Raw genomic sequence first — 25,371 nt, 5'->3', positions numbered from 1 at the left:
CTGCCAATTATGATAAATGAGCATGCACAGAGAAAGTAGTACAAAGACATCATTATTAGGCTGACTATTTTAAGGCTGCCCCAAAATATACCCAAGTGATTTTACTATGTCACCTAATTTAGAAGCCTTTCCAAAACTGAGGGTTTGGGGATGGGGAAGCAGAGGAAGAGAGGAGAGTTTATCCTTCCAGGTGTCTGCTTGCACAGTTCCTTCTGTCAGCAACAATTTTCAAGTACCACTTGGCAGAGAGGCCTTGGGCTGGACTGCACAATTCCCAGGTATATATAGCACGGGTTTTTCCTCAATTCAAATGCTAACAAGGCAAGCCTTTCACTTCGGAGGAGGTTCCCAATTCAAATTCAAGTGTTGGGCTGGACAGCAGTCATCCCATTATACACTCACAGCTCTACATGAATATATGGAAAAGATATTTGATAAATGTTGAGGCTGAAACTGTAACTCACTTCTTTAATGTAATTCATCTCTTCTTTCAGCTGATCAGCTGACCAGCCATAAACCACCATTTCTCTCTTGTGGTTGTTGTCAGTTCGGTGCACAACACCATAGACCATCCCATGAGAGAGCTTCCCTGGAGACATCCCATTTGGTACGTGGTAGAGCTCCTAAAAGTAAAAGAAAAACAACCAGAACCAAAAAAAGAAGTCATTTTAAAATCAGACTAGAATATAGAGATGTCTTCTTTTCACTCCCTTTAATGGAAATGACATAGGCATAGCTAGAGGAAACAGACTGGAGAGGTAGAGTCATGGGAGGAAAAGTTCCCCTGGCTTATTTTCTTTCCCCAACATATGCTACTTTTCTGCATTCTTGCAAAGCACTGTCAGGTCTCTAGTTCATTCTCAACTCTTGAAACTACAGAACTGTCCCTCACTGCTCAAATTCCCTGCTGCAGGAAACATAAAAATTCACAAGTTTGCTTAAAAATTATTGAAAGTTTTAAGAAACAAAATTTTAAAAATTTTAGGCAAGGTTCCTTAAAAAGAGAGTTCAGAAAATACCTCTTTAACTTGAAGATAAACAAAGTAGAATTTCAGTTTGCAATTAAAGCTAAGTACGGACCTCCAAGGCAATCAAACACTCATTTCAGGGCTCCATTTCTCTTATAGAAGTTGTAGAACCGACACTGTAAGAGCTGGGGCAAAGCTATGAAACAGCATTCATGTGGGTGTTCCAGTGTTAATAACTATTGCAGAAGGATAAATCTTCTAAATCAGGACTTGCTATGTCAATGGAAAGGCTGTTTGAAAGTGACTACTTTTGTTATTTTAATGATCTGCAGAAATCTGTAAAACGTCCTTGCAGTAGTTGTATGAATTGCTTCAAGGCACTCTTCACAACAGACCCCTCTTATTCATCTCACCAATATACTCAGCAAGAAAAATGCTCATGTAAACAGCAGGAATCATTTCCCTCAGCAGGTCAATAAATATCTGCAGGGTCAGATGTCACCACCTGACCTGACTACTTACCCAGCCCTCCTTCTAACCAACCCAGAGGAACATCCTTCTCTAGGAAGCATCTGAAATGAGTCAGTCTCCAGAACTACTCACTTCTCTTGATTACAAAGAATTTAAACACTTGGCTTAGACAAAGAGACTTCCACCTTATGACTTTTTTTAAAAAAGGAGACAAATATTCTTCATTAACTTGAAGTATTTGCAAACTACAATCCTGAAAGTGGTGATTATTTCTGAATGGAAAGTTAGAAAGAACATTTGGAAACATGGCTGTTACTGCTTAGCTTTGCACGTTGGTTTTGAAAGGCCAGTTCTGGGGGAAAATAAGTTACAGGTGATTTTACTGAACTTTCTTATGCTGGATATACCAGGATACAGGTAAATTTGAGAATATTTATTACACTGACTTTAGAATATGTTTGGTTTAGGTTTTTTTGTTCAATAAAGACACTATAGGACAACCTTTAGGAGTCAAAGCAGTGTCTAAATAATCTCTTTGACAGCAAATAGAAGCTGAAAGCTCAGTGTCTTATATCCACCTGCAACTGCATCCTAGAAAGTCTCCAGCCCCTACCCTGACAGATGAGAGTCTGCAAGTGCAGTCTAAAGCAGCAACACGTCCAGTTTTAGCAGCCAAACACAGCTATGGTGGCAATATAAGAATAAATACTTCTTTGGGTAAGGGGAAAAGGAACATGAAAATTGACTTGCATTAAGAAAGAATGGGTAAAGACAGACATTTGGTTTATATTGTGTCCCTCCTGCACAGCACTGGCAGATTTTCAAAACTGTAAATCCTACACATTTTCCTTTATTTTATCATTTATAGCTTAATGATGTTGCTGAATGCAGGGCTGGGAGGGGAACAATCACAGAGGAGACACCTAATAAAGGACATTTCAGGCAAAGAACAAAACTGTAAGCCATCATTTAAAAAGAAAGCCATAAAACCACTTTATGATAAAACATTGGGCAACTAGCCCTACCTATATACATGATATAATTTTGCACTTTGTAAACATTACTTGCAAAGCTTCATATCCTCATAATCAGCCATTTCATAACTATGTTTTTTGTTTTGTTCTCTGGTTGTGCACAAATAAAACCTCCACACCTGATATTTTGAGCATAGAGAAATACAGAAACTAGATGGGACATGACCCTAAACTTTTTTGTGCTTGTTTGCTTCCAGGGTTGTACAGTTTCTTTCATATCTTCATTGCAGCTCCTCCCCTGCATCTGGAAAATGGGATTACACACAAGTTTCCATCTTCCTGATAACAGAATGAATAATCACTCTGATTGTTTAGAGGTTACCAAGGCACCAGACACTGAATTCATAAATCCATACCCTTTACCCATGATCATTCATTTTTAATGAGTTGAACAGCTGAACACCAGCAATACCAAGATCCTTTGTGCCTCTGAAACATTGGCAGAATTTTCTGAAGTGCTCTTTGCAGAATTCTGTAGGAAAACCTATTACCAAGATCCTTATTTTTAGAACATTATTGACACACTCCTAAGGAATGTTTTGAAGGATTTCCACCCCACTTCCCACCCCAAGAAAGACCTACAAATTCAGACCAATGCATTTGCAGCTGAAAAATCTCCCATGGCACTTACATATGTATTTCACAGATGAACAGACTTAAATTTACATCATATTGGGCAGCACGTGCAGGATTAAGCACGCACAAAGGCAATCTGCTTACATGTCTCTTGTAACAATGCTAAACTTGCCTGTTATCTGTACTTGCACAAGCCTCCCAAGGTGCCTCTGTTACTTCTCTCTCAGAAGATTAAAAGAATCTCCATCATCTGTTGACTGTTACAGTTCTTCTGTGTGCTACTTAAAACACAGGATATTTGGTTTACCCTCTCCTTATTCCTCCTTCCTATCACAATCCCCAGACAAGCACCTGTTGAAGTTTCAGTACAGTTCTTGCTTGATTTAAAGCTGTGTGAACCAACAGCTACACAAATAACTGCTCTGATGTCTTTAGCCATTTTCACCGCTGTTCTATTGCAGCTTTGTTTATCTTCTACTCCTCCTTTTCTCTGTTTGGTGACTTAATTTCCACTCAGTGACCACTTGTTTCAGGGTTCTGTATTAGCAGACGAAGAAGGGCTGACCTGACGCATTCAGTCTCCTCTTAGAGGACACGTTATAATCAGAAAGTTCTGCTCAATGCAGGGTTGAGAGTCGGATGGATTGCTTGGCTTGTTGACTTTCTTAATACACCTTTGCCTCTAAAGGAGGCCTTGCTGAATAGCTCAGTTCTCAAATTTCTCCACAGATCTGTGTCACTAAGTATGCATCGAGTGCACTTTCTGCCAGTTTGCCTCCTCTCTTAAGCCACTTCCACCCACCTTTGTCTATTTTCTCCCTTCACTGTTTTTTCCTTTTCTGCCTCGTCCTCTGTTTTTCCTCTGTCACATCCTCTCTCTCCCCTGTTTCCTCTTTCATAAATCCTGGATTTTCCACATCCCCAAGGGATACAGAAGAGTTTTTTCCAGTCAAACACTTTTCATTATTTTCCTCTATGTCCCACACATACCCACATATTTTTCCAAGTGGGTCCTCAATGGCACCCACTACAGTGAGACATCTCAGTGAAGATAACAGTACAAGTAAATACATGCTGATGTAAAGCTAACCAGAGAAGTGCTTAAAGAAGGTTTCATCAGATTAGCCACCCATCCCTGTTTAAGGTCAAAATATCAGTCAAATCCCTTCTGATGTGAGCTGCTGATCTGAAAAGGCAGACTAAACTTAAGCAATTTGTGAATATTTCTTTGTACCTGCAGTCAGTTCTGTGACAGCCCAAAGCAACAGCAAGATGCACGTGCATCCTGTATCAGCTTCCAGGAACAGGCTTTGTCTGTGGTGCAACAACAGAAATGGTCACACAGAACATGCTAAAGAAATGCAGGCTATGTTTACTTTACTAATAAGTATTTAATACAGGAGGCTCCACCTCAAGGTTGCAAAAGCCTTGATAATTGCCATGCATCCTGTTTATGTGTCTGTCCAAGGACATAGCACAGGTGAGCATGAAATAGGTGAAGCAAAGACATTATAAAACCAAACCCTAAATAGGAGTTGTTAGCTGCTTTTTCTACGGCCAATGGTTTTATTGGCATCACAAAAAACACTGAGAGATGATGTTCTTCCTATTCTATCTCCATCAGTTTTTTTAATTAAAGTCAGATAGCCCCATATTTCATATTTCTCATTGCCCCAAAACTGAAAGCAAAAGCACAGAAGATATTTCGAGGAAAAAAGGACATCTAATGTAATGCTTAACACAGTTCTGGGTTTAGCACTCAGATGGCCTTAAAATTTTCCTGACTCATGATCTTTTGTTTACCCACACATCTAAAAACTTTGAACAAGAACTGTATTAGTTAAGCCAGGCTTTATCTTTTCCTTAACAGCCACATTCCAGACGTTTCTGAAACATCCAGTTATCTTTTACTTGTTCACTAGTTACACAGGGAACAAGAATATTCAGGTTGTTACTTAGGTTACATATTTTCTGTTCAGTAAAATGACACATTTATAACATTGAGCTCTCCCAGAACAGTTACTGTGCTCTGATGAAAGGTAGCTCTGTTGATATGCTTTTTCATATTCCTCTACAGCCCATGAAAATCATGTTACATTTACGGATGTTTTAAATAAAAATGGTATTAAAATGGGGAAAATATGCCATGACATAAGACATGAGTGTTCTTAAATTCATGATGCTAAAAAAGAAGATACGCTTAACACATTCCAACTTTTAAGCTCCTTGGGTGTAGAATTTAGGTATCCATCTCAAAAAATAGAATTGAGAGGCATTATATATACAAAGTCATATGTCATCCATGAAATCTGTACACAGAACACCACTGTTTATACATTAGGAAAATAAGATACAACAAATGCAGCAGAACCTCAGAAGTCAAGGGAATTCTCTGCAGTTTTCATTTAGTGCTGGTTTTAATGAAGGTGTCCCTTAATTAGTACACATCAAAGGTAAAGCAATCAGTGCTGGAGAGACTGAGGAACAGTAACATCATCCACCTGTAGCACATGAGCCACATTTGCTAGGGCACAAGTTCTGCTCTGCAGACAGGAGTGGGCTGGCAGCAGCACAGAAAGGAGGCACTGTCCTAGATTCAGTGTGCACAGCAGCCCCTGCTCACTGCACTCCAGTTCTTGATCTGGGCCTCACACGAGTTTCTGCTTGATTCTTACCAAATCCCCCTTCTGGCTTCTTCACAGCCTACTTATTTTGCTGGGGAAAAAAAAAAAATGTTTGCTATGCTTCTGTATTCCTGCTTAGGAAGTAAAAGGAATTTCACCTCTTGGTTGTGATGTTTTGAAAAAATAAGAAAATTCAAGTATTTGAGGATGTATCCAGCCAAAGTATCAAGTAGAGTTTAAGACTAAATGCTGCTCAAACTCGGGTAAAAGCCACAAAGACAGAAAAGTGACACAAATTTCTGGTGTATCATCTCATTTTTGTTCTCTTGTCCATGTGTCCAAATGAAAAAAAAAGTCTGTCTATACGTATCTCCATATTCTGCCCTCAAAAGCTTAGCTGCAGCTTCCAGTGACACTTCCAAATTTAGCCATGACAATGAAGAAAGAGACTGATGGATAAAAATAAGCCCAGTCCCAAACAGGAACAATACAATTGTCTGGTAGCCCTTTATTATGCAAGACAAGGGGCTTCAGGACACTCAGATTTTGCATACAATCTGCCAAACACAATATTCCTTTGTAATTCATGGTGAAATAAACAGCCTCACACTACTGTCATCCATTGTCTGTCATGAACAAAAGTAATGGAACAAAATCAGCATAGTCTGGGATCCTCTCTACCTAAAGTGCTGACAATTCAGAGAAATCCACCACTAGGCTTTTAGCTTGTAACCTGTCAGCTAAGTTCTCATATCCTTCTTTCAAGGTATCAGAGCCTAAATATAAATACAAAAATTCAACATGACACACTGGAGCTCAAGCTCACTCCCCCTTCAGCTTCTGAGATCAGTCTCTAACAGCACCATCTGCCAGCCTTTCACAGAAGGCTGGGAGAGGCCACCCTAGTACAGCAATGCCTGCAGCAGTTTTATTGCAAAAAACTACCCAGATCCATCACTTTAATCTCTTACACCAGATTATTTTTATTTAGTGGATGTACAGCAATAAAAACCTCAATCTAGAAACTTACTGCACTGATACAGATTTAATGAAGTTCAGGATACATTTTCTATGAAGCTTGGACTACAGTGAGAAAGGCCAAGCCAACTGATACAGGTTCACTTCTGATCTGCAAAACAAGACATTGGAAGGATCAGCTGCTGTGCAGTTCATCATTAGCTGATTCTGCAACTGAAACGTCTCTTAATGGTTCTGAGCCCGAGAAAGATGAGGGCAAGAAATAGTCAGTGAGCCATCATTGTGTCACGTCAGGGCAGCTCAAAATCACCTCCTTTTAATGAAAGATTTGAAAGAGGAGATTACAACCAAATGTCATGCCATGGTGTATTTTTAGTTTCCTGGCATTCCCTCTGACACTCAGAGGCCATTGCTCTCCTCTCTCACCAGCAGAGACAGGGACAGGGAATAGTCTGTCTCTCCCCAGCACTTGTCCTGCCCAAACAGGATAAGTGTCCTGCCCTGCTCTGACTGCCTGACTTGTTTGAGCACTCCAGCAAAAACTGTGCAGTCCCACAGATTACCCCTGCAGTTCATTTCTGTAAATCACACAGCATACAAAGACAGCACAGAACTTCAGACTCCAACAAGGAATCTGATGTTAAACTTCATTCTTACTGAAGCTGGATTTTTTTTACCTTACATTGTCAAGTGCAAAGCAGAAAACAGAGCAGTTCCCTAATTTCTATTACTGTTATTTCCAAAAAGGGGGCACCATTCTCAAAGGACTGTCTATGGATTACCTAAATTTGTAAAACTCGTTCTTCTCGAAGTGCTTTAAGTGATTTCATTAACATGAAGTCAGCTGAACATTGGTGATCAGCAGAGATATCTGATCACTGCTTTTAGATTTTTTTAAAATTAAATTGGAGTAAAAGTACCAGAGCATGACTAGATCATGAGGCATGTGTGCACTGGAAGTTATTGTATAACTAATTCAAATACATAAAGCAATAGATTACGTAGACAATAAAAATCTACACATAATACATTCCTGTCTGCCTTTAGAGACATAAGAGAAGACCAGTTCATGATCAGTGATTTTTCTAGAGCTGCTTCCATGCACTGCAATCTGTGGGGTAATTTATTTAATCACACAGAAACTATTAAACACAAATAGATGGTACAATTCCTCTGTGGTTTTTAATTGCTATGAGTTTGACTGATTAGATCCCATCTAGCTCTGAAGCCTGTATATATGCTTTCTAAAAATCATTAAATTGTCTAAAAGCACTGAACTTCAGAAAAACTACTCGGAACATGCAGTATTTAAAATGCACACTGGTTTTTTGGTCTCAGCTAAAAAGCTTCCATCTCTTAAAAATCACTGTGCAGTATCCTGAGCCAAATAACGTATTTATTATCTTTCATATCCTCTCCTCAACATTCTCAGATATAAAGCCCACTTGCCTTTACTTGTATTATGTGAGAAATAACAGCACTCATAAAATATAAGGTCCCAGAAAGAAAAGAAATTGGTTACATAAGAAAGTCACTACAAATTGTCCAAGCCCTAATCATTCAGGCTTCTTTCTTATTATTACACTACTCAGCTCCATAAAATGAGTAAGCCATGAGTCAATCAAAACCCTCCTCAAAAACAAACTTAGACTCCTCTTAGGGCAATGAGCCCTTAAGCTTAGGCCAGTCTGAGGGTTGCTGCAATCAGATACAAGCTGGCAAAAGACTGACAGAGAAGTATCTATAACTACTTCAGTATGCTACAACTAAACCCATCTGTATGAAATTTATTATTATTATTTAATGGTGGCCCCAAGTTAGTTTGCATTAAGGCCTATTTAATCCATTCTGTAAGCAGCATTTCTAGAGCTTGAAGGACCAATTACTCTGCCAGAGCACTGGATGAAAACCTGAGTGTATGCAATATTGGAGCACAAGAAATATCTCGTAAGGAATCCTTATCTTGACCATTTTACTTTGCATTTATTTTTATTGCTTTAGAATGTTTGTCTTTCTGAGTAATTTTACAGTTATTTTTGCTTCCAAGTATCACTAAGAAATTATTTCAAGTAAATCCTATTGTTGTTTTGCTTCTTTTTATCATTTTACTATTCAGACATTGGGTCTGGCAAACTTCACCAACTTCTTGTTTGATTTTCATTTATCAAAATATAAATGTGGTGAAGTTGTAGAGCCTGCCCAGCTTCCCTTTTTAGAGTCTATCCTTACGACAAATCAAACTTCATATCTTACTCTGAAATAGCTCTTAAAGAACAAGTTCTGCACCACAGCAGATTTAAGATTTTTTTTCTGTGAGTACATACTCGTTTCTACAAAAAAATTTCTACAAAATCCCTTCTAAGCACGACCTTCAAATCACTTTCACTTCAAAACAACCTTAAATTCTTTATTTTGTATTTCTTATTTGTACATCACCCTTTACCAAAGTTAGCTGACACAATAAAACATCCCTGTCCCTGGCACACCAGCTGCCACACACACCAATGCCCAAACCCTGCCTGCTAAGCCTATACCAAACATGAAACCCTCCTCAGCTGAGGATCAAGATCCTGTTTGATGCAAGACCCAGCTCCTGATAACAGTTTCCTGCTCTTTGGTATATGAACATCAAATAATCAAGTTTTAAAGGTACCTCAGTCACCAATCACCTCCAAACCCTCTGCTGTTCCTCCACCATTGTCCTTTTTTCAGTTTTGCTATCCCTAACTCCAAGGTTCAGGCTCAAAGCTCACAGCAACTAGTATCAGCAGCGGAGGAGGGCACTATTTACTCCTTTTGTACAGATTTTGACTTTGATTCTTAAAACTTACGCTTTTCTTTCTTTCAGTTTCCTTCACTCCCTGTTCTGGCTGTGGGACTTCATCAGGAGGCACTGTTAAGCGCAACCTGCAGACGTTCATCTGAAAGAAAAGCAACATTCAGGCATTACCAAAAAAAATTTAATAATTTGCTTTACAGAATGAACTGTACTAGCAGTCAAGTTTGAATTAACTATTTTCTACCTTCTACCACATAGCTGACAAAAGATCAGTTTTTAAAGGTTAGAGGGGGTTTAGATGGCAAAAAATAATTGAAGGGCATCCCCATAATTACATACCTGAATAGCAAAAATCCATTTCAATCAACTACTTGTTCTTAGGTACTTGTAAAGGACATTGAGAACTGAGATAACAGAACAATGAACATCATTTTCTACTTTCTGAATTCTGTTTGCTGATTTGCCATACTTATAATCTTCAAAAGGGATTATTCCGAAACAGAGTGTATTTTAGAGTGAATGCTTCTTCTCTGTTCAGTATACAGCCAAATATATGAGCCAAGGGATACCTCAGTGCTGCAACTCCCCTGAATGTGAATAGCAATATTATTGAAATCTATTACATACAAATTGTTTATAAAAACTAAGCTTCAAAACACTTCAGAAAAAATTTAAGCAGTGCTGTTTCCCAACTGCTTTTAGAAAAGCCAGCAGGGACAATATCTTTCTGTCCCCAGCTGCAGTTTGCCTTGCTTTGGGCTGAGACATCTTTGGTGTAATGATATTTTCAAATCAATACATTTCATACAAGAAATTTTGTTGAAACCTTCAGTCCCAGTCCTGTTCAGGAGACATTTTTGTGGAAAACAACTGTAAGTTCCCAACAGAGCACAGCAAATGATGAAATAAGAAATGTGACAGTCCAGATTGGAAGCTGCACAATACCGTCCTGTGAAATCCCAGCTGTCTGCTGGCAACAAAGAGAGCTCTTAAAGCTCTTCCTGTAAACTGCTGAAGTGTCCCTTTCATGATTACCGAGGGCCATCCCCACTGTTCTTCTACAGCCCAGAATCCCATCTGATCTGGATCTCTCCAGTTTTTCCTGACCATCTACCGTCAGTCATGCTGAATGTGTGTCTGTCTCTCTGAAATACCCCTTCCCACTGCACTTGTCCAAGCTCACAGCTCATTACAGCACTTCCTTTGGCCTTGAAAATGCCAATAATGTTCAGACTTTTCAAACTTTTCAAACAGGCTTTAACTTTCTCATCTTCCCAAGCAAAAACAATTGGAAGAACTGTCTGCAAATATCTGGAGCAACTTCACTGCTTTTTTCCTCCTTTCTTTAAATCTGCTGAGAGGACAAATCAACAGCATCTCAACTACTGGTATGTTGTCAACTGTATTTAAACAATGTTACGTATTGCCTTCCATCTTCCTCTCAGTTTGGTCTTCCAGGTCTGCAAGGCCTTCTGCCAATAAGGAACTATGTCCTGGCATACAGATAAAGTTCTTATAAAATATGTGAGATGTGTGAAGAAGGAATAAAAAGTCTCGAAGAAGATCAAGGTGAAATACAACTTACTCTTTAGACACATCTGTGAAGGCAACATTTTGTGCATTAATTCCTCATTCATGCATATGCTAGTAAATCTAGAACAAGAAGCCACAAAGTCACATAACCTCCCCCCAAACTTTTCATAAGAGCAGGTTATGCATTTATATTTGCTAAAGAATTCTGAAACAATGAAATGCATTTAAAAATTATCAGTCTTGGCACACTGGCTTTTGACCCTGATTGACTGCTGTTTGTTCTAAGAACACCATATACTACAGAAGCTGATGGTGCTTCCCACTTGTTATCAAGACATATTAATAATAAATATTAATAATAAACTTCTCATCTTTAAAACTCTTTGATTCATAATGTAATCACTATCACCTTTTCTCACTTGTTTAATTTCCATTTCCCCTTGCCCTTTCTTCCCATTAGCTTAGTGAGGCTCTTTCCTCTTAAAACTGTTTTTCAACATGAAGGGAAACACAGACTGGCATTCCTCCATGGAGGCAAACAAAGACCAGGGTCAGAAGTAGGAAATAGAACTGAGTCTGTGCTGTGCAGGAAGTGACAGAAGAGGCCAACTTTTCCTTACCCTGATTTCAAATGAAGGAAAACTGCACAAAAAGAAATTAATGGATTGCTAGGATAAAACATTAAAAACCCCTCAGACAAACAGAAATAGATAATGACTGGCAATTCAAAGTTAGGAGAAATTGAGTTGTGTATGATTCTCTGAAGCTGGCAAATAGCTTGCCTACTAATCAGTACAGGGCTAATTATAGGCAACATCGATCAGAGTGCAGTGATTGTAAATAAGTAATTACCCCTGTACCTGTCTACCAGTCATGACTGTCTGTCACATCACAGAGCTACTATGAAGGAAATCACAGAAGTCAGTACAGATGGCAGTCAAATCATAACAGATTGGAAATACAAATTTACAACAGTAATTTGTTGAGACTAAAACCACTGTATAATCAAAGGGTTATAATTTAAACAGTTTTTTCTTGCCCTTTTCACACTGTGTTATCCATTACCCCCAAACCATTTCCCCCACCCCAACTGGCAATCAGCTAAGGATTTTAGCCTTGAAGTGATGCCCACTGAGTCTTGTACATCAGTGGCAAAGTACCACCCAGTTCCTTGCTGGGACAAACCTACACAGGCTGTGCTCTCGCTATTGTTTCTAACAATAGAACTTCCTCAGCATCCCTGGGGAAACAGCAGCAAACATATAAAGCAGCCATCCACTTCTGCTCCTCGTAGGCCCCAGATGATGCATTCTACCTAAGGACAGAACTACAGAACAATCTGCTAAAATTCAGAAACACTACAGATACTGGAAGGGAAAAACAACAACTTTTTCCTCTAAGCTCCAGAAGCAGTCACAAATACTGGACATACACTGTTCTTGCTGTGCAGTGTTTTCTGAAGAATCAACACACTGTACCATTTGTCAGCAAGTTTACTTGAGCAAATGAATGAGCAGGCTCACATGGAAATCACAGCGAGCCCTCCCCCAACTGCAAACACTGCTGTAGTGATGCCTTAAAATGGAAATGAAACCGTGACAGGAAGAGCCTCCACTCAGTGCCAAACAATGGCAGGATGATGTGCATGAGGATGAAGAAGTAGTTTCCAGAAACCAACTGGGCAATGCAGAGATGGGGAGGCGAATGAGAACTACTCCAACAGGGAAAAAGCTGTGATTCAACTGTTCACCGACAGTAAGAATGAGTGAGAAAAAACAGGGACAGACATGGCTTCCACCTTCCCTGAATGTCACTGACACTCTACCTTCATGAGCATAACTTTTAAAAAGAAATACTGGGTAGAAGAAGATTATTGGAAATAATCTTTCAGATTTTTGTTTAATTTGCAGCATCTGTAGCTTGGGCAAGTCACCCATATAAGTAATCTTAATGGTACCAACATTTTATGTTTGCTCTTGGCTTTTTGACACCAACAACCCGTGAGTGGCATTTCCAAAGCTCATCTGACATCACTTGTGAAATAAATACGCAGACAGGAAAACAGAGACTGAGAGGTTCAGCCCGGCACAACACCAGACAGCAAAAGTTTGCTGAGTGCAGTGAAAATTAACAGGTCAAGGCATGCTTTTTTACCAGATTTCTAAGAGGATGCTGGGACAGCATAGATGAGAGCTACTGCAGTATTGCAGTTGAGAAAAAAAAAACCCAATCTAGGTTAGTTTAAAATGTTGAGAATTCATGGCCCAGATCCACAGTCCACACTCATGTTTACCATCCTACTCAAATCACTGGGGTGCAACTTAAAACAAATACAGATGACAGATTCAGTTTGAGTAATGTTCTTCAACCTCTTCTTCCCCCTTTCTAAAAAACAAAGCACCCAGAAAGGCATTAATCATAGTTAACTATGGTCTGAAATAATTACAGAGCTAGCATTAAAATAATGAGCAATGTTGTTACAGAATAATCAAAGCTACCAGTACAGCAATAGAAAAATACAGGCTGCTGTACTACCAACCAGTCTTATTCTATTTTACAGGAGCCCCACAGGAAGGATGTGGGGCTAATCCAGCTTCAAACCAGCTTTGGAGTTAAACATCACCAGAATTTAATATTGTTGATACTGTCTGATAATAAAACTGCACAGGGAAAACACGTTTGTCAAGTAAATATCCACTACCCTACCAGCTCAATAGACAAAAATCACTCCCTTTGCCTAAAGCCCAACATCAGCTTTAGACTTTTGAACATGAAGGCAGAAAAACAGTGGATGTTTAATTTCAGTCAGTTCTGAAAAGCAAACAAGAAAGTATTTTCTTTTCTCATTTATCTGTTGATTAGCCTGCTCCATTTAAGAAATCTCTGCTGTGATATTCCACACACAATTAAAGGGCACTTTTCCTGTGACCACAAACACACCGGAATGTGACACACATCTTTCATTTATTCAGCAGTTATTCTAACTGTCTTCCTCCCCTTTTCTGACAACTCATGGTAAGGGAGTCACATTTCACTTAAAAATAGGGACAACAACTTCCCAGTGGGTTGTATTTGCAAATTAAGTTTTTACTTAAGAGAATGCATCACATGCAGTTCATCTTACATCATGCCCAGTAAATCTAATGAGGGGATGAAAATACAAAAATTATCACCTAAACATAAGTTCCCTTGCTTTAACTTCTTTAAGAAATACTAAAATAGGAAAATTCAGTGGGAACGCGGAAGACATATAGGGAACATAACTATGACTTTTAAGTCATCTTAATTTTTCCACATACATGAGCAATTTCAATTTTTATGAAGACCAGGGATCTTTTGCTGTGGAAGAAGCTGACCTTCTTGCTATCATGTAAAACAGAACAACACAAGGTTCTTCATTATTTCAATTAGGAACTCATATTTTTGGAGCATCAAAACATTCACTGCATAAATCAAGAAGCATCATGACCACAGGGATGTACTTCTTTGTAAGGACAAGATTATCACTTATTTTATTTCTTCACATGTGGAATGAGCACTCACAATGATAGCAGTGTGGCTACAGCAGTAAGAAAAGGGCTATTTAAAGCTGAGTGGTTGTAGAGGCATTCCTGTCATATCTGCATGAGTTTTACAATTTTTTAGAAGCACTTCCCAACAGATTAATACATCATTATTACTTAAGGCATCTATGAAAATGAAAAAAATACATCAATAAATCATGTTTCTGTGTCTGAGGAACTGATTATGCAAACGAATTACTATTGCCGTCTAAATCGTTACAATGAGCTTCCTCACGACAGGCAGAGAGCCTGGGCAGGCAAGTTCTGAGTTTCAGGTGTCCAGGCGCATTTCAAAGATACAGAGAGAAAGTCTCCAACACAAGTACACCTTCCCGAACAGCCAGGGACTAGCGCTACAAAAGCCTTGCGGGACACCCCAGAAGTTCATCATTTCCCCGCACCTACATCCAACGCACAAAAAGATGCTCTCGCACAGTGCAAAATAAGAGAGGAGAAGGAAAAGGGAAAAAAAAGGGGTGGGGGGGAGGAGGGGGAAGAAAGCAAGCAAGGAAGGAAAAGCGCTCCGCAGGTAAGTACAAGGGGGGGGGGGGGCGAGCCGCCGCTCCCCCGCGACACCTCCCGCGGGCCCTCCCGCCGCCCCCCCGCATGCCCCGCACCTTCCGCCGGGCGCGGCCGCCGTCCCCGGGCGGTCCCCGGGGGGTGGTGGCGGTGACCGTGAGGCCGGAGCTGTAGCGCAGCATCCCCGCGGGCCGGCGCGCACCGACTGCGGCTCCCGGGCCGGCTCCGCCGCTCCGCCCCGCGCTCTTGGCCGCGGCGGCCGCAGGGGCCGGGCGGGGGCGGGCCGGGCAGCGGGGACGGGGCTCCCCCCTCCGCCCAACCTGCGCCCCGCGCTGCCCCCCGGCACACCCCGGTGCCCGGTTTCCTCGCCTGGCGTGGAACTGGGCCAAATGGCCGTGGCACGCTGAGGTCCCGGAGCGGGGTGGCATTGCCTCTATTCAGAACTGGGTGTTGGGGCGCAGCGTGGGGAGGGGGGCTATGAGAGGAGATCCAGGTGGGTCCATCTGTCACTCAGCCACCTCCCGGGACTGGAAAATGAGGGTTAGGGCTAGCGGGAGCCACTGGGGACCGCCCCGTCCCGTCCCGTTCTCCGGTACCCACCTCTGAGCACTCTAACCAGAGAGTTCTATGTGTAAGATGGACACTGAACTCCCTTTCTCCCCACAGCAGCAATCCGTGAGCGACCCAGGGCTGTTCAGATGTTATCCATGCTCCAGGAACGACTACCAGACTGATCCAAACGCACTCCAGAAGACAGCTGCGGTTGATAGGCACAAAGCCGGTGCAGCTCAGTGCATGAGTGACAGCATCAGCCTTGGTGCCAAAGGTCCAGCAAGGTGAGTCGGGTCTGCTGGATCTGCCTGGCCCCGAGCCAGATTGCAGGTGTGGACTTCAGCATTTCAGATGCTCAGCTGTTCCGGATCTGGGCTGAGGGAACGCCATAACCCTACACCACTGCACACGGGCCTGGGCACACACACATCTTCACCTGCAGCCTTGGCTGCGTCTGTCATGAGCAGTGCATTCCTCAGTAATCACGGGAGTTATGATCAAAGGAGATGCTTTTGTCTGAAGGAAATGGCAGAACAAACACCTTAAACGGCATTTTTAAAATAATTTATCTCCTGTCTCCATGTAATTAAATTAAGGCCACGAGAAAACACAGTTATGGCTATGCAGTGTCAGTGCCTGATAAGATGTAAAGGACCAGAGTGTTGAAGAGAGGAAAGTAATTTACACTGAAAAAATGGAAACTGCACTGAACTCTGAGTGCCTCACCCTCTCTGTGTACAATGCCTCTGTCTGCTTCTGCCCCCAGTTGTCTGTCTCCAGGACAAGATACTGAGCTATCAACATGACAAGAATCTGAGGAAGAGAAGCAGAAATCATTGCCCAGCCCAGAGGAATGAATGAAGGTTCTGCACTTAGTATTCAGCATTATTTTTGTTGTTTTCCTAGCTACTATTCTTTTCTCCTCTAGAGGAAGGTAATAGAGCCCAGAGGAAGGTAATATAGCCCAAGGCAAATGAGTTTGAACAACCACTTGTATTTGGATTCCTCTCACCTCAAGATTGGCTGCATGTTTTTGTGGGAAGGTGTCTTGCGCCTACAAACAATTGCATTTCCATATGAATCATGCCTATCTTAGCTCCTGGTTGTAATGCTGCTTTTGTGGCTTTGCAGGTGGAGAACAGGTTTATTATCAACAACATATTCCTTCACAAGTATGTTGTCTACCCACTGGGCTGTCATTTACTTGTTCCTGGTCATTCTGGTGAGCAGGACTGTCTCTATTTAAATTCTGGTATGCAGACAACTGGTGACCTTTGTGGTTTTAGCTGAGGAGTTCATCAACTTGAGAGATTGTCCTGGTTATTCAGAAGTTGTGCCTTCTGGACTTCCCCTTTTTTTGGATACTCTCTGATACTTCCCTTCAGTCAGGGAGCTGCCCCAGTGTAGTAAGGAGTCTTGTTTGCTGCCTTGCCAGTTGACTGTGTATCCCATGCCACATGTGCAGTCTCTTCAGCCCTTGTGGAGGCTGTGTGGCTCTTTGCATGAAAACAACATTTTGAATAACTTTTTCTGCATCCCCAAAGCTGTGATACACTACGGGGATTACAAAGCCAACCATTAATATTGAGTGAACAACTGGTACTCCCCAGATAGCAAAAAGGAAGCTCAAGAGAAGCCGTTGCAGCAACATGAGAAGTACACAGAAGGGTGCAAAAAAAGCTCAAAATTATATAATTATTTTTGGATTAAAAGACAGGATAAACAGATTTGGGATATTCAGCTTGGACAAAAGACAGTATTGGGGAATGGGCAACAGAGGCATAGAAGATCCTGACTGGTTTGCAGAAGTGAACAGGGAGTAGCTATTCATTATTTCCTACCCTTGAGAGCAATGGATTTGAAGGAAACCAGGCACCATATTTGTGTGTGAAATTATGACAGAAGAATCACTGATCACAAAGAATGTAAATTCTCCCAAAAAGCAGCTGGGTAAACTCATGGAAGACAAGCTATGAGGGCTGTAAAACATGAAGATACATTTACAACTACTGACCCAGGAGGTCCCTGAACTGTGGGTTTGCTTTCTGATACCTCCCCAAGCACAGGACATCTGACCACTGTCTTTTCAGCCTTGGCATGACGTGACAGTCCAAGAAGTGACAATCCACAGAGTCACTTTCTCTTTTGCTCCCTCTCTGCTTGATTTTGGCTTGTCCTTGTTTGCCAGGACCCATGGCCTTACCTCCCTGGTTCTGATAGTCTGAGGTGGATTTGCCACAGTTTACAGCTCTTTTTTTCATTGTACACTGTTGAGAGCATTTTATACTGTCTGGAGTTTGGCACTAGATGAAAGGGGGAGAAATAGAAAATAAAGAAACAAGATGGGGGAAATAGAAAGTAAATCCCTCCTTGGGAATTATTTTGACTAAATTAACAGTACTCTCCCAGTTTTTACAGCTGGACAGAGTACTCCAAAGGTATACAGAGTCACGTAGATTACTCAGACAATACATAATATGGTGGCAGAACATAATCTGACCAGGACGCTGAGCTTTCAGTTCAAAACCTGGCACAGCCCTTTGTGACTGCAATGACCCAAAAGCACAGCAGGTTAATTAGAAGATGACACTATAGGATGAATATCTGGAGCAATAGTTGTTGTGAAATAGCCAATATAATTACACAGAAGCTGCAGGAAATTTGAAGTGTAGGCACCTTTTTTGTTTTTACTGTACTACTTTGTTCCCCCCCCCCAACAGTGTTACTGAAATATTTTTTTCCCCAGGAGGCCCAAAGACCATTTTGCTGTGGGAAAAATGAAGCAGGATGTCACAAAATCGAGAGGCATTTCTATGCAAAGCCCTTGGTCACAAGATGGACAACAGAGCATGCAATACACGGAGCAGGAAGCAGGTCTGCCCTAACAGAACAGCAGATCATAAAATAATTCCTGCAGGAGTGGGTAGCCTGGTCTTGCCATAACGAATTGCCTAAATGTAGGTGTGATAAAAAGCAGATTATTATTTTCCTATCAAAATCTCCTCTCCATCGTCAGGCTAACTGCTGACACAATGAAGAGGAAGAAAAAAAGTTCCACTAGCTCATGATCAACTGCAATATTAATTCTGTAATATTTAGGAATAATTGCAGAGGTACAAATTGAACAAGAACTCACACCTGTGGTCATTAAGGTTATAAAGTCCCATTTGTATTGCTACAAAACTGAGGTCTTATAATTAACTTCTAACAGCCTTCACTTTCCAGGGGGATTAAGATCTATTCTGCCTTCATCATCCCTAAGGCATAAAACCCATTTACAACAGAGATTATCAAATGAATAGGTGCATGTAAAATATTTCAGAACTCGACTTACTAAGAACTGTAGGCTCAATCAACTATTTTTCCTCAAAGCTTTTTCTTTTTGCTGCCAGCTCTTACCCTTGTATTTTACAGCATCGTGGAACCATCAAGCTCTGCTTTTTAGGCATTTAAAATGAAAATTTTAGCCTGCTAATGGTCATAAAACAGCTTGTTAGGTGACACGTATCAGAAACTGAGCCCCCAAACTCAGCTGTCATAGGTGCCCTGATATGCAATATACAAACCAATATACTGGTGCAGTTCTTCTCTTAAAAAATATTTCATCTTTCACTGGCATTACATCTTTACTGCATTTGGAGCTCCTGTGGTTTACAGTTACCCCTTTGAAGTGGCATAACACACACAGCCACCTGAATGTCCAGCATAGTTCAGCATCATATCACTTCTCAGACCTTTAATTCTTTACTCTCACTTGACACTCTTGGTACATGGCTAACACAAGACTACTACAAAACCTCAGAGCCTCTCCTGCTGATCTCACACAGACAAATCTAAAATTGGGAATTCCCACACCAGGAGTTTGAAATGCAGAATACACGTCATATTTTACAAAGCCCTCGGTACCTGTTTTATGCAATTATTTCAATTAGAGTGGAATTGAATAAAAAAAGAAGTTCCCGGAGTTACCTGCAATGACAACTTCATTCCATGTTTGCTGACAGTGAGAGTCATAGACTGTGATTGCAGTAAATGCTTCTTTGAATGCCTTCTGCTTTCGATTGTCCTACTTTGTACTTGAAGTCCATCCTCCTGTTGAGTTTCTCGAAGAATTTTTAACTATGTATCAGTAAAGTCACAAAATGCAAGGCAGCTCAGTAATACAGTGTGCTCAGTAACTTCCTCTGGAAGAGACAGAAAGGACAAAAGAGAAGGGATTAGTCACTGAAAGTTGAATCTGGGCATGAACACAGAGCAAGTCCATTGAAACCAATCATGTAATGATAATAGTAACAGGATTCTATCATCTACCTTTATGCATATGTGTGTATGTCAGTGTATTTCACATAGTTTGTACACCTAGCAGTTAGAAAAATGAGAATTACACCTGGTAGCTATGATCTGTAGAGTCAGACTGCTAAAAACAATTTATAGAGAAATAAAAATTACTGCCACTAGGATTTTTAGAAGGCTGCAAAGCCCTAGGAGGGGATGTTTTTCAATAAAAAGATATTTTTTACCTTTACTTGGGAGGGCTTTTCATAATTTTACAGTTACAGTTGTGGAATTGATTTTATTAAATAATTAAAAAAAGCTTGGACTTTAAAATCAGCTGAGAAATATGAAATGTATCGAGATACATACAGGACAGTTTCATTTATCATGATTATGTGGCCACGTTTGAATGAAAAAAATAACACTATAATTTTTCAGTCACAGATTTGCAGGGATTTAAATAGCACCAGCCAAGATTTTGCTGAAGCATACAGGGCATCAATCCAGTTCTGATTCAGCACAAAAAGTACCACCCCTTGATTCACCTTCACCGTTTCCTCTTCCATGTAGGTCTCCATTCCGCTCCCAGCTGGGTCACAGCCCACAGCAATGTGTCTGCACACACACGTGCAGTGCTGGCAGCCCCTCACTCATTCTCCAGCAGCACCTCTGGGCTTAGTCAGCCCATGCAAGCACAGATGTCACATAACAACAAGGCAGCTCAGGAGCAGCAGCATTGTTCCATTGTTCCATTGTTCACACAGGGTGTGACTCGGCCACCTCACGCAATGGAACTGGTTATGGGAGGTAGGAGAGCACAAAACAGGCACACCCACCATTAGCACCACTGGTGTACTGTCAGGGAGATGCATTTAAAATCATATTCCACTCCCTGGAGATAATATCAAATGATAGATCTCTTCTGATTCTGTTCTGATTCAGTGTTGTCACTGTGGCAGGAAATATGGAAATTTCAGAGGCAGAAATAAATTGTGGAGTGCAAAGTTTTCTCCAAGTGTAAGGAGCGGACATATTTCAGGGAGGACAGGAAATACACCCTGAGATGAGCTCAGCTGGTTAGAGCATGGTGCTAATAAAACCAATATGGGCCATTCACTTCAGAGTATAGGACTTAAAGATCCTTGTGGGTCCCTTCCAACACGGATTTTCTGTAATTTTGTGAAATCACTACATGTATTTGACTGACTGATTTTAGCTTCCAAGGGGGAAGACAAGACATTTCATTTTTATTTCTCTACAGAAAACATAGAAAAGAAGGGCAAAACTATATTCTGCTTCAGTTTTATCTTATGGTAGAAGGCCAGAATAACAAGTGTGTGACTACAGCCCTGCTTCAGGGCAGAGGATGAAGGAAGCTTTTTCTAAACAACAAAGAAACCAGACACTTGTCTAGAACATCTGCAGAGATGCTACAGAAGTTCTTGGTTGTTTGGCTTCTCCCTTGTTTTAGATCTGATATAGGGCCTCCATGTTCTCCCATGGCAGAACGACAGACATGGGAATGTCACAGTTCCTAGTGACTCTGGCAGCCCTTTGCCTGTCTGCACATGGAGCTGGAACACAGAGCTGTGCATAGAAGTTGTTCAGTGTAAGTTAAAGATCTCATTCTTATTTATTTCCTTTCTACATACTAAAAAGAAGTTTATTAGAAGTCATGTAAAAAGAAACTAAGGTGGAAGGAGAGGTATTTTAACTATAAAATATCAGGTCATGCTGACTCTTGAAATAAGGAGGCCTTCATCAGGAAAACTTTGGTCCCTTCAGTTCAAAAAAAAAAAAAACAAAACCATTCTAGGAGATGTGTCTGTATCTACAGTATAATGAAAGTTTCTTCTCCTGTCACCAAGAACTGCCTTATTTCCTTTGTAAGTCATTACAATAATTGAAAAAAGTAAAGTCATAAGCAATACAGGAGATAATGTTGGCTCTACTGGAGTAAAGTTATTAGGAGGGAGCATAGGAAGGGCTAAATAGTTATGGGTACTTAATAATAGCTCAGTCACAATTACTAATTACTTAGAGAAATGCCCCTCTAGGGATAAACCCATTCCTAGGAAGGAAATGAATTAACACACCTCACCACTCACACACTATCTGTGAATCTGCGTGGCCACTCCCCAGATTGCCCATGTGTCATTCCCCAGGATGCTGCAGGCCACAAGGAGAATGCTTTTCCTTCACCTTCATGTGGTGCATCATCCAGTCAGCAAGAATGCAGCTGAGTGCAGCCTGGTTCTGTGTCCTGATCACAGAGCAGCAGATGTGAACTATTCCAGATGTGAACTATTCCAGATGTGAACTATTCCAGGAAGGCACTTTCAATGCTACAGATTTTTGAAATACATCAAACCTGCACCAGTGACTCGGAGCAGCAGAGCAGGATTTCCTGACATTCTGCCTGCTTGTTGATAATGTGAAATCTAAATAAACCTGTGGCTTTTGAGTGACAATGGCTGGTCAAAAAAAGGAATAAACCTGTTTACAAGATCATGCATAATTTAGAAATAAAAGTTTCTATAATGAAATTAAATTGGTTTTGCAGTAGAACTATTCCCATCAGGTTTCTCTCTCCAGAGAAAACCACAACAAAAAGTAGTGAGTACTTGATCAAAAGATCTATTCACTTCCACTGAGTTTTGACTTATTTCATAAATTTATTCTAATCAGGAGATTTGGAAGGCAGAAGCCTCTGTAAAATTATTTTTCTTTCATTACTCTGCTTTCCCTGCATTTCATTATGTGCCTAAAATTTAGAGTACCTGGCAAAACCAGGTGCCAAACAAGAACAGAAAGACACCAAAAATCACTAAAAGACAATGCCCTACTTGTGCTCTCATTTTTACTGCATGTCTGATCATGACTGAGGAGTAAACAGAGATGCTCTGGATATTAATGTGGGTTAATAGAATTAAAGTGGCACAAAGGAACCGTCTTACTGCTTTTTATAATTAACCAGGAGATCCATTGCTGCCACAGGTCACTGAATGAAGGTATTAGCACTGAAGGAAGGAAGAGGTTGATACACGTGGATTGGGACACAGGATCAGGTTTGGGTCAGACAGAATGGTGGGGGAGCTGCCGTGAAGTCAGCCTGAGCTGTCAGCTCACCTCATGGCCCGTGACAGTTTGAGAGAGACTGACAGCAGCCTCCTGGGACACAACTGACAGTAGACATGGGGAGAAGGAAAGGAGGGGATTGGCCTTCCTATGGGGCCCTGGGAATTGGCCACTGCTGAAAACAGGATGTTAGACCATCACTCTGCCCCTGGAAATTTCTATATTTCTACCTTTTAGAGAAATATTTACACAATGATTAACACAGTAACACAAGATCCAATCTTCCTCCCTCTAAAGACAATATTCCCAGCAATTTCTACAAACATTGCACAGAGGCCATAATATATTAATAGCATGCACTGGGTACATTTAAAACACCTGATGGTTGTTAATTTTCTAGCTTGTTTTATTTTAGTAAACTATTTGGGGAAATAGAAATCTTCAGTCCACTGTCCTGTGTACTTTTGCTAAAGCATTAGAATGAAAAGTACAGCAAAATATTCTGACAGATATCAAACCCTTAATGAGGGACTTTGGTACATTTCCCACCTCTCAAATGATTGGAGTTATGCAGTCTCTACGAATTTCAGGGGTTCTCCTGTGTTAACACACACATTTAGTATTTTGATGAATTAACAAAAGAGAAAACACTTAGACAAAAAGAGCCCATAGAATTAAACACTGGACAAAAAATGCTAAAGTGCCCTCCAGAATTGTATTCCTGCTGAACATTTCTGTCCCTGTCCTTAGGGAGACAATGTTGAAGCAGATTTCTCAATAGAATATTGTTTTCCTCTCCTTGGCTTATGCAAAGGACAGTGGCCAATGTGGGCGTAAATTGCAAAGGAAGATGAGCACAACTGGAACACTTTCTACATCCTATCCAGGCAGTCAAAACTTCCTGTTTAATGGTCTGCTTTTTTTGCATAAATCAGCTCTAGCTGTAAACAGAATCATTTTGGTATAAAGGTGAGCCTTTGAAAACAGAGGAAGGATCAAGAACCACAATGAGTCGAAACGTATTTGGATATTTGGCTGAAGTTCTGACCCTGATGGGAACCTGACATTAAATTCCACATCTCCTAGCTGGATGTTTGCTGTGCAGGACAACCACACACACAGATGAACACCAGCATAAGGATACCTGAAATAGCATGGAGGTTTTCTGGAATGTTGCCACTGGCCCATGTTCACAGATTTCTGGAGTGCATATTGTCAACCACCTACACCCAGCTTTAAGATTGTTTGGAAGTTGTTTCTGTATTGCCAAAATAGCATTGGTGACATAGTTCAAATGTCTTTTGCTGGTTTCCCCCATCTACAGAACCTAAACCTTCATTTTTCACCTTTTGTGTCTGATGTTTATTAATTTTCTTATAATGCCACAGGTGTTTGGCAGAGTTTCCACAGATCCCATCATATTCTCTGGAAAGTTTTCAGCCTGTGGATGGATTGCTCTTTGTCTGGCTGTGCCAGAAACAGCTGGTGTTACCTCTAGGTCAGATTCCTTGGCTATCTTTAGGTTACCATGTTTGGGTGTCAGCAACCACTTTGCAACAGCAACACAAAGGGTATAATTTATTGACTCACCTTGTTTGTAGATACAACCTGAATTCCACTGTTTCTGTAGCCACATACAGCCTAGACACTTACAGATGCTTTGGCTGAATTTTTATCTGTCTTTTGGTAAATAACATCTGATCATTTTAATGTAAAACCCTCCAAAAAGATGTGGCTCCATTGGGCTAGAACAGTGTGGTTTTGTACAGAGGTTGGTAGTAGAAAGTGGGGAACCTGTAGAAATTGTGGTCCTGCTAACCTATAAAATTTTACAGATTCCTGATGACATAGCTAGTGTATATATAGTAAATAAGCCACACACCTTTCACCACAGCTTATTCTGTCCTGCATGAATCCTGGAAAAGTGGAGGAACTCTTCGGGTCCACACTGTGCAGTGGTGACTGCTCAAAACTCACCAGTGTGCAGATGTCCTTCTTCACATCACAAATGGGATCTTTGCAATTGAGCTGGCCATTAATATTGATCCATATTCCAGTAAGCAAACTCAAACAGATCAGATTTTTGGTGAAAGAGAGAGATACTAAGATCTTGTCAAGTCAGATGAAAAAAGGGAAACTCCTGAGAAAGATCCCAAGAAGTAGAAGCACTCCAGTCCCATAACTATATCACGAACAAACCTGTTCATACTTTTCTTATACTGTTGACATCTTCATAGGCCAGTGCCTGAAGTTGGGTGGCATGAACCCGGGTCTCAAGCAATGCTGAAAATAATTTGTTTGAGATTACATTAAAAAGTTGAGGCAAAAGACAATTTGAATGCCAGTAAATACTTTCTGTCAAAGCACAGTCTAGCCAGTCATGAACTATCTCAAATTGCCTCCCAGACTCAGTGTTTTGCA

The 25,371-nt window shown here is 40.8% G+C and overlaps 1 protein-coding gene across 2 annotated transcripts in view; it reads right to left on the bottom strand.

Annotated features, from left to right (window-relative positions):
• Nucleotides 1-15,249, bottom strand: part of LOC114056359 (myocardial zonula adherens protein-like) — a 54,626-nt gene extending 39,377 nt beyond the window's left edge. For both annotated transcript variants that reach the window (XM_027881517.1, XM_027881516.1), the window contains exons 1-3: nt 15,144-15,249; nt 9,483-9,572; nt 465-623 (exon numbers count right to left, since the gene is read on the bottom strand). In XM_027881517.1, coding sequence (XP_027737318.1) covers nt 465-623; nt 9,483-9,572; nt 15,144-15,227 — 333 coding nt within the window. In that variant the 5' untranslated portion in view covers nt 15,228-15,249. The remainder of the gene's footprint in view (nt 1-464; nt 624-9,482; nt 9,573-15,143) is intronic.
• Between the last annotated feature and the right edge of the window lie 10,122 nt (nt 15,250-25,371).

Source organism: Empidonax traillii, unplaced genomic scaffold, assembly GCF_003031625.1.
Source record: "Empidonax traillii isolate 1590-97213 ecotype Southwest subspecies unplaced genomic scaffold, ASM303162v1 scaffold90:size2128546, whole genome shotgun sequence".
Lineage (NCBI taxonomy): Eukaryota > Metazoa > Chordata > Aves > Passeriformes > Tyrannidae > Empidonax > Empidonax traillii.
This window is presented reverse-complemented; position numbering and strand designations above follow the sequence as displayed.